The sequence below is a fragment of the Paroedura picta genome, chromosome 2, assembly GCF_049243985.1.
Source record: "Paroedura picta isolate Pp20150507F chromosome 2, Ppicta_v3.0, whole genome shotgun sequence".
In the NCBI taxonomy this organism is placed as follows: domain Eukaryota; kingdom Metazoa; phylum Chordata; class Lepidosauria; order Squamata; family Gekkonidae; genus Paroedura; species Paroedura picta.
In genome coordinates this window covers 98,429,391-98,438,864 of record NC_135370.1, presented here as the reverse complement: position 1 = coordinate 98,438,864, position 9,474 = coordinate 98,429,391, and the positions used below count along the sequence as shown (strand labels likewise).

Genomic DNA, 9,474 nt, shown 5'->3' with positions numbered 1-9,474 from the left:
CTTCAAGTAGCGAAATGTAACTAGCCGTGCCCGTAACGCACAGCTGCGGTTTTTGCGGAATTTGGCACTTTCACTTCTCGCCACTTTCGTAACCCACAGGCTTCCGGTTCTCCGTCTTATCGCTACAAAGGAGGTCCCTTTTTAGCGCTTCTGGCCTCCCGTGCCCGTCAATCAAACTGCAGGCACACCTTTGACCTCGACCCTAAAGCCGGACTTGTCGGGGTTCCCTTTTTTTTTAAAAAACCCAGGAAACCCCGTAGCAACGCGTTATCGTCCAATCATTGGCGCCCTTGGAACGTGTTTTCTATTGTTTTCTAGGAACCAGATGCATTGACATGTTTGATTGGTTAATCCCCGCCCACAGTACACGCCCACAGGTTACCTGCTTATATGCACCTGGGCAGACACGCGGTCGGCCTCACTCTTTTGTTTGCGTAGCCTACTGCCCGCAGCACAGGTCAACGTTGCAATGGAGAGGCTTATTTTTCAATTGCTGGCTTACATGCTCGCGGTGGTCCAGCGCATGAATACCGCCTTGTCGCGTCGGACGTATGCTATCGCGGAGTACCGAGAACGGGTGGCCGGAACGCTGACCAGCAGCAGAAGACGTTCTGTAAGGGTAACCATGGCGGCCAAGAAACGCTGGCAAGCTCTGGCAGAGGTCCGGTTCCCCCCCCGGTTCTGGGTGGACGAACGATCCTCTGACTGGTGGGAGAATTTTGTGTGGACTCGCTGGGATGATGACCACTGGATTGCCAACTTCAGGATGTCGAGGGGGACATTTTTTGAACTCGTGGAGGCTCTACGTGGACGCATGGAGAGGCAAGTCACTGGCATGCGGCGCCCCGTTCCAGTTGAAAAAAGGGTGGCTGCCGCATTGTGGTACTTGGCCACCCCTCAGTACTTCCGGACAGTAGCCCAGCAATTCGGACTCGGAGTCACTACGGTTGGCGATATCCTTAAGGAGTTCTGCCTCGCCATGGAGGCGGAATTGTTCAGCAAAGTCGTGTGCCTCGGAGACCGGCTTGGAGCGGTGAGTGTCATTCCATCCCCTTTGCCCTTTAAATTTTTTTTCTTGTTTGACAGGTCAGCAACGAAGACGCGATACACCCCACGCTGACATGCCATGGCTTATATTCTTTTCTTTCCCTTATTCCAGAGTATGGACGGGTTTGCCAGGCTTGGATTCCCGCATTGTTTTGCGGCCGTCGATGGAAGCCACATCCCTATCCGTGCCCCCGGGGGAAGCATAAAAGAGTACGGGAACAGGAAGGACTTTTGCTCTGTTCTCCTGCAAGGAACAGTGGACTTCTCCGGCCGGTTTATCGATGCCGAGGTGGGGTGGAGTGGCAGGAGGCATGATGCCCTTGTTTTCAGGGAATCCAACCTCAGGAAAGCCATGGACGAAGGGGTCTTTGTTCCAGGAAACCCCACCGCCACCATTGAGGGCGTGCGTGTGCCGGCGTTGGTCCTCGGGGACGGAGCCTACCCATTACGACGCTGGCTCATGACTCCCTACAAGCGGCCAAGGACGGACGTGCAGAGCCACTACAACCTCAGTCACTCCCGGGCAAGGAATGTAGTGGAGCGTGCCTTTGGACGTTTGAAGTCACGGTTCCGTTGTTTAATGTCACGACTCCATGTACATATTGACAATGTGACTCCGCTGATAATCGCATGTGTGATTTTGCACAACATATGCGAGGACAAGGGACATAACATCCCCTTCCCTGAGGACGAACCTGAACCTGTAGTCCTTCAGGATACACAGGACATCCCTGAAGCAAGGAGAAAAAGGATATATGCTGAGGGGTGCAAGGTTCGGGACGCCATAGCCACCCACATCTACAGAAACAGGAGGCGTGTTTAATTGTTTTTCCTACTCTGTTGTTGAATAAAGTTTTGTGTTCTTTGTTTAACCTTGTCTTGTGCGGTTTGTGTACTTTGCCAGCAAAAAAACGGGGATTCTCTGGTCCAAAAGCACTTTGACAGCCCTAAATGCTAACTCCCCACTGAAATTGACAAACACAATACGGAAGCGCTGAATGGGGAAAGTTCGGGGAGGCGGGTAGCCAGGAAGTATTGGCGACCCCTGTCAAACCGGAGGATCAATCCACTCATGTTCCAAGGAATAATTTTATTGGTGGGCAGCTTTGATACATTTAAAAAACGGGGTGGTCGATCGGAGCAACGCACGTTCGTTCCCTAACCGTCATTCCGAAGATGCCGAAGCCACGGAAGGGCTCCTTCTGGCAGCGCGCCGAGGCTGAGGCACTTCTGGAGCTGGTGCTACAATCAAAAAGTGTTGGCCGCCTAATGGCCAGCACCCATTGCCACACCAAGGGTGCCTACCTGGTGTTGGCTTCAAAGCTGAGGGAGAGGGGCTATGTCCGGACCTGGGAGCAGGTCCGGACAAAATTCAAGCGCCTTAAGCTGGACTTCCTAAACAGTCTGGAACAGTGGGGGGGGATCCCGCAGCCAAGTGGGAGGACGGTCTTCCACGACCAGATGGTGAAAATATGGGAGAAGGCTGGGAAGCCCCCCCTGGACATGAGGAGGCATATGGGTGAGTGCTGCCCTCGTTGTGTTTTGCCCTTAAACATGCATGGAATGACTAGCTGCCTCTTTCCCCTACTGTCCCCAATGAAATTCGAGAAAGTATTTAGATGCTGTCAACCCCCTCAGACTTAGCCAGCCAGTACTGTAGAACCACTTTGGTTATGCGCTTAGACTCTAACTGTGGTGTGTCCACCAGCTGTGTTTCATCTCTGTTTTGTGTGCTTTTAATTATGATTTGTCTTTTTCTTTGCCCAGCCACACAATCACCATCCAAGCTGGCAACAGCACCTGAGCGTGAGGAGGGGGAGGAAGAGGGACCTTCCACCTCGGGACAGGCTGCAGGTGAGAGTTTTATGTCTGTGAGGGAGACCCATGTGTGTGTACCCACACGGAGCCATATGGGAGCCTGATGTGATGCTTCCTTTTGGAGTGTGATCAAATTCTTTGTTTGATTTCTATAGCTGAAACTGTGGAGGCAAGGCTGCGTGCCATGGAGGCCAGAGTTACTTCCCTGGAGGCTCAAGTGGCGGAGCTGAAAGGGGAGATTGAGCAGCACAGGCAACAGAGGGAGGCGGAAGAGCGTAGGTTATGTTCCCCACTGCCCAACTCTTCTCACACTGTGGCTAAGGCCACTTAAAAGTGTATGCATGTAAACTAAAGAAATTTGAAAATATGTGTGGTACTAATGTGTACTTTTTCTCCCTCCCCACAGTTAAGAAGAAGGAGGACGAAGAGCTCTTCCGGCGCAAAGTTAGGGGGACCGTGGGACGGCTGTGCAGGAGAGTTAGGGCGATGGAAGGGGCTGGGGAGGGGAGCGGTGGGACCTGAGTTTTGTTTCCTGTTTGTGTTTTGGGGTAGGGGTTGGGGGGGGGGGCTCCAAGTTTCATTCCCCAATGTTTTTCCCCTGTTAAATGTATACTTTTGTTAAAAAAAATTGGTTTTCCAGGGGGGTGGGGGGTGGTGGTGCTGGTGGGGCTCCAAGTTTCATTCCCTAATGTTTTTCCCCTGTTAAAATGTTTTTTAAAATAAAATGTTATTGCAAATTTTATAACAAGACTCCAGTGTGACTTCTTAAACTCGCACATATTTAACCCCACACCACACTCCTAAAACTCCTTGAACTAACACCCCTCCAACCTCCAACCCACACAGCAGTACCACAATATACACAATCACTAGAGAGGCCGCTTTCAGCCTTGCAGATTCTACAGTAGGGTACACAGAGACAGAGTCAAAAATATAAACTTTATTCAACAAACAACAAAACACAGATAACATGAAATAGAAAAAGTGGGCAAAACTAGGAGGGGGAGTACTTGTCTGCTGGTTTTATTTTTCTCTTTCCGAGAATAGTCCTCCTTCTTGTTTGGGTGGAGGCATTCTGAGAGGGAGTCGGTGGGGTGGGTGCTGGAAGTGGTGGTGTTGGTGTGGGTGGTGGTGGGGGGGCGATTTGTGGAGGGTAGGCCCTTTCCATGACCGCTACAGCCCTCTCCATGAGTCTCCTTATCAGACGCACCTCCTCCACGCCTTCGCGTAGGATTTGGTTTGTCTCTCTAAGGACTGCCCTCAATTTTCTCCCCTCCTGGGCAATGAGTGTGAGCATGGCTTGGTCAGCGGCCGCGGCACGCCGTGACTCCTCATAGCAGTGCTCAAGGAGCCTCTCTCCCACGCTTGTCAAGACGGAGACGCGCCTCAGCCTGCCGCGTTCCCTCGTAAGCCTCTCCTCTGCTGGGAGCGCACCTCTAGGTGGTGGGCTGCCTGGAGCCAGGGGTGGTTCCTCCTCCTCATCTGAAAGAACCTCTGTTGGCAAAAAATGAGAAACAAAACTGTTAGTAACATCCAAAAAGTCAAAACACACCATGGTGGACATGGTGTTCTTTTTTGTCCCCGTGTTTTCCTGCCAAGAATTTAAACAATCCCCGGCGAGCACATGGCTATTGTTTGTTTGCCCATGGTGTGCTTTTACTTTTGCCTACTTGCACAGCAGGACTCTCAACAATTAAAAGGGAGCACATGGTTAGTGCCTAGCGACATTGTCCTGCAGCTATGGCTCGAAAGGAACAGGTCATGCACGCTCACCATCTTGAATCTGTATCCGCCTGCGCCGGGCAGGAGGTCCAAGCACCCTAGGCTGTTCCTCCTCCTGTGTTCCGGGTATGAAATCTGCAAAAAAAGGAAAAAAAACAGATCTATTACCAAAGGGTGGCAAAGCCAGCTTCAAAGCCTACACCAGCAACGCAGAGGGACTCTCTTCTTTCTCCTAGCAGTGCTGCTGCCCTGCACAAACAGAAAAGCACAAAGCAGTTAAAACAGCCCCCCCCCCTATTTTTACTAATACCTACCAATGTTAGTTGATGCCCCCGAATCACTATCCACGTCAGGTGCTGCTGGAGACTCTAGGGGCCCCGTCCCTGGCAACTGTGTCTCTGTGGACAAGAGCAGAAAATAGTGAAAAACGAGCAAGCATACACCATGAACCACAAAGCAAGCTCCCAAAGTTGTGAGCCAAAGTACTGCAGAAGGCCTATGGGCGAGGCATGCTGCAAATATTTTGGGGCTGTTGGTTAAACATGACCGTTTCAAATACTAACCACATCAAGCACTCCACAGCCAACCATCTTAATAAATCTTTTAAAAATTAAAATTAAATTATAAAATTAAAACCGTTTCAAATAGTAACCACAGCAAGCACTCCACAGCCTACCTTCTTTTAAAATCTTTTAAAAATTAAATTATAAAATTATAAAATTAAAACCGTTTCAAATAGTAACCACAGCAAGCTCTCCACAGCCTACCGTATTATGCGTTGCAACGAACACACGAGAAAACGATGCCCAAACGTCAGAACACACATTTGCTTAAAAGGAAATATAAAATAAAAAGAAAATCACTTACCGGAGGCAAGGGGCGTTTGCTCAGGAGCCTCCTCTGGCTCCCCAGGAACGATGGCGATCAGGTCCAGCGTTACCGATTCCGCGGCTCGTTGCTGGACGGGGGGTGGAGGGCGAAAGCTGGAGGAGGTTCCCTCGCCGGGATCCTCCTCAGCGGGTGGTTCCTCGACCGGGGCAGCCGGCTTCCGAACCACCTTAAGGCTCCGGCCGACGCGCTTCGGCCTGCCGGATCCTTCCCCGTCCCCGTACAGCTGGCGCTGCTCCTCGAAGTAGGGGCAGGTCACCTTTTCGTTGCCGGAACCCTTGTTATGGTTCACGGCTCTCATGTACTCTGCCCTCATTGTCTTGGTCTTCGACCGGCATTCAAGGCCGGTCCTGTTGTGGCCCAGGGCGCGCATCTTAATAGCCACTTGTTCAAAAACCTCCCTATTCCTGTGGGAGGACTGGAACGCGTCCTGGATTTTCTCCTCCGAGAAAATCCCGATCAGGTCCCTGATCTCCGCGTCCCTCCAAGTTGGGCCACGGCCGGTTGCAGGGACGGACGAGGCTTGAGAAGACGATTCCATGTTGCTTTTGCTAGTAGCTGAGCAAAATGGTGGTGGGAGGTGCAGGGTGCAACGGATCATATACCTTCCCGCACACAAAGACAAAGGGACTAGCCGGCTCCTGATTGGTGGAGGGCAGCAGGGGACACGCACATTGGCCACATCAGGTCACATGTCACGTTCAAAACTCCTCGCGCGGGAACAGGATCTGCTCCTAATGGCCAGATTGGCGCCCTTGTTGTTTGACTTAACGCATGCGCGTATTCGTTTACACGCGAGAAGAGCAGTTTGAACATGCAGCGGGAGCCATTTTAGGAAAATGTCCGCCATTACACAAACGCATGCCGGTGTTCAACCGAGAGCAAGTGCGGCAGTACTCGGCAGTTCCCCAATAATATTCACCAGCCACAGCATAAATCAACCAAACATGACATGTAACTGGCGTACGTTCGTTGGCACGCTCAGAGGAATGTTTTTTAAAATGAACGGGGGACGGCGACTCCGCTTGCCGGAGGTCTAGCCGCCAATGGAAGGGGTTGTCCGCACCCAAGCACAAGCACGCACCGGGAACCACACAAAGACCCACTACACATAAGCCGCCCCTCATGATATCACCTCGAATCATGTCTATTGAACCCCTGTAAGCTAAGCAGGAGACTGCGAGCGGCGACCGTTCGTTGGCACGCTCAGAGGAAAATTTTTTAAAATGAACGGGGGACGGCAACTCCGCTTGCCGGAGGTCTAGCCGCCAATGGAAGGGGTTGTCCGCACCCAAGCACAAGCACGCACTGGGAACCACACAAAGACCCACTACACATAAGCCGCCCCTCATGAAATCACCACGAATCACGTCTATTGAACCCCTCTAAGCTAAGCAGGAGACTGCGAGCGGCGAATGTTCGTTGGCACGCTCAGAGGAAAATTTTTTAAAATGCTCCCTGTACGTTGACTCCGCTAGGACTGGCCGATGGTAGACGGGGTTTTAAGCTTTGGGCAAATTTTGGGAACGTGACGGTGTGTGCCACTGTGCTTGTGAAAAACTCTTGTGGTGTCCGGGCAGAATTTCCGAAAGTGATCGTGCTTGAAAGCCAGTCGCTGTCCCGTTGCCTCGTAGATCCCCGCTCGCTCGGAGAAAAAAAAAATGGCGAACAGTTCGCCGGAAGTTTGGAGGACAGGCTCGGGAGGAGGGACTTTGAAGAACCCGCAACAATGGTAACGCACAGGTCTTTAGCGCTAGTGTTGCAGATTGGTTGCAGGAGTGTATCGCTATCCGGAGGGTGAATCCAGTTTTCTGGATTCCCCTAGAAGCGCTACAACGAAGCGCTTTTTGCGGGTCGGTTTCAGGATTGTTGCAGATTGTTTACGACGTCGTGCGTTATGGCAAATTAGTAGCGTTTTCAATCAGCAACCATTGTGCTATTTTTAAGCCGTGGGAAATGCCCCCTACATTTTAAATCACAGCCACATGCACAAACGTTTATGGATCAAACACACAATTTTAGTTTGTAAGGTTCACTACACAGTGGAATGCCCCCCTTCATGCTGGAGACATCAAACTTGCAGGAAGTCTCCAACTGACTCTCTTCTACCTGCCCTTGATGCTTGGTGAGGATTAGATTTACAGGGTTCAAATTATGGCCCCTCAAAGAAGGTGCCCCCATCTAACCAATGGAGAAAAAGCAGAAATAAAGGAAAAACAAAGGACAGTTTCTAGGATACACAAACATAGAAACAACAGATACAGAAGCAAGGTCTGCAAACTAGTCTTGAGTCAGAGAAGGACCAGTCCAACGGTCAGGACAGGGAGGATCAAGGGTTCAGAGGTCCAGTTCCAGGCCTTGGAAACATGTGCAGGATCCAGGGTCTAGATCAGGCTGTAGAAGTAAGCACAGGATCCCAGAGACAAGGTACAAGGCAGCAAGTCAGGATAGAACTCTGTTGCTAAGCAGGCCAGCTCACAGATGGGGGTGGCAGGCCAAGTAGCTTACACACCAAGCTTTATTTGCCTCTGCTGCTTCATCCCCTGAGGTCTAGGTGTCATGCCTTACTGTCATGTTCATTTTCTTGCAGGTGCAGGTCTTAACTGTTTTCCTATCAGTCTGTCACTCCTGGTCCATTCAAGAATCCACACTGATGATTGCTGACCAATTAGGTGAGCACCTAATCTTCTCTCAAGTGCTCTCTCTTCCTTCTATGCTCTCCTGGTTTAGGAGAAGACAGAAGACAGGGAGATACTTGCTTCTGTAGTGTCTAAAATAAGTGATAGTGACCTAAACCCAAATGATATTTTATATGGGAAGTCTCACACATTCCTAATCCATGAAAACTCAGGTTTTACTTAATCAAAAAGACCCAGTTGAATTAATATGTATGTTACAGTGTTTGCAAAACTGAATGATGATTTTCATGTGTAACAGCTATTCCTGATGAAGCCCTACCATGCCCTGCCCTGGATGGCCCAGGCAAACCTGATCCCATTAGATCCAGGAAGCTAAGCAGGGCTGACCCTGGCTAGTATGTGGATGGGAGAGCTCCAACGATTTGGATGGAGTTCTTCCAAGGAACACGATGATGGGGCCATGGTGTGGAGGCTAGGTAATCGTCTCTGAACATACTTTGTCTGGCTCTGTGACAATCCTCAGATCTCCTGGCTACAGTTCATGCCATATGATAAAGCAGGCTGGTACATCTTATTTTTTCCTTGAAACATAAAATTTTGCACAGATTTTACACTATTAGTCACAAGGGAAGGTGGTATACAAATTTAAATTTAAAAACCTAAATTTAAAAATTAAATTAGAAAATATTTCTCAATTGATCCATCTTTAGTGGAAACAAGATTGCCTAAATGTGTTGCAACAGAGTTCATACTATGACATATTGGCTAAACTAATATTTAATTAATTTATTTAAAATGTCTCTATTCCACCTTATTTTCTTGGAGTCAAGACAGTGAATGATGCATCAACCAAGGTGCAGGAACCTATCAACCAAATTAAGACAAATTGAAATACATAAATTATCCATTTTAATTTAAAACACAGAAGAATTAAAACATTCATGATATGCAAATCTGCTGGAAAAATTCACCCCCTTCCAAATGCTGTCTGGAACAAGACTGCCTTACATACATTCCTAATGTCACATGTGACGATGTCCTCCTTGTTCACTCAAGAAGGCCATTGCAAAGAGCTGAGGAAACCACAGAAAAGGCCTGTGCTCTTCCTTTAAGTGTACCCACAATCCTATGGAAGGGCACCTGCCCGAAGACTTTAGCTGTTGCAGTGTGATATACTAGGCAACGTGATTCAATGATATACCTCAAGTCTTCTAAAATTAATTATAGCCATCAGTCCTTAAGACCTATCCTCAGATACAAATGACGTCTGGTTGGTTTGGAAGTGAAATTATCTTGGTTTCCCTGAATGATGAGTTTTGCAGGAGGGGGGGGGCAGAAGGTAATTTTTATCTTGTCAAGA

At 49.4% G+C, this 9,474-nt stretch overlaps 1 protein-coding gene and 1 long non-coding RNA gene across 2 annotated transcripts; one reads left to right on the top strand and one right to left on the bottom strand.

Annotated features, from left to right (window-relative positions):
• Positions 1–2,809: 2,809 nt before the first annotated feature.
• Positions 2,810–3,430, top strand: LOC143828755 (uncharacterized). Its single transcript, XR_013227852.1, has 3 exons — positions 2,810–2,901; positions 3,021–3,140; positions 3,272–3,430. It is a non-coding gene; the product is annotated as an uncharacterized LOC143828755 (long non-coding RNA).
• Positions 3,431–3,855: 425 nt separating this feature from the next.
• Positions 3,856–7,421, bottom strand: LOC143830028 (uncharacterized). The gene is made up of 4 exons (XM_077321818.1): positions 5,455–7,421; positions 4,902–4,985; positions 4,639–4,722; positions 3,856–4,359 (listed from the first exon to the last, which is right to left on the bottom strand). Exons 1-4 carry the CDS (start codon positions 6,074–6,076, stop codon positions 3,860–3,862), a joined length of 1,290 nt encoding a protein of 429 aa, XP_077177933.1. The 5' UTR covers positions 6,077–7,421; the 3' UTR covers positions 3,856–3,859.
• Between the last annotated feature and the right edge of the window lie 2,053 nt (positions 7,422–9,474).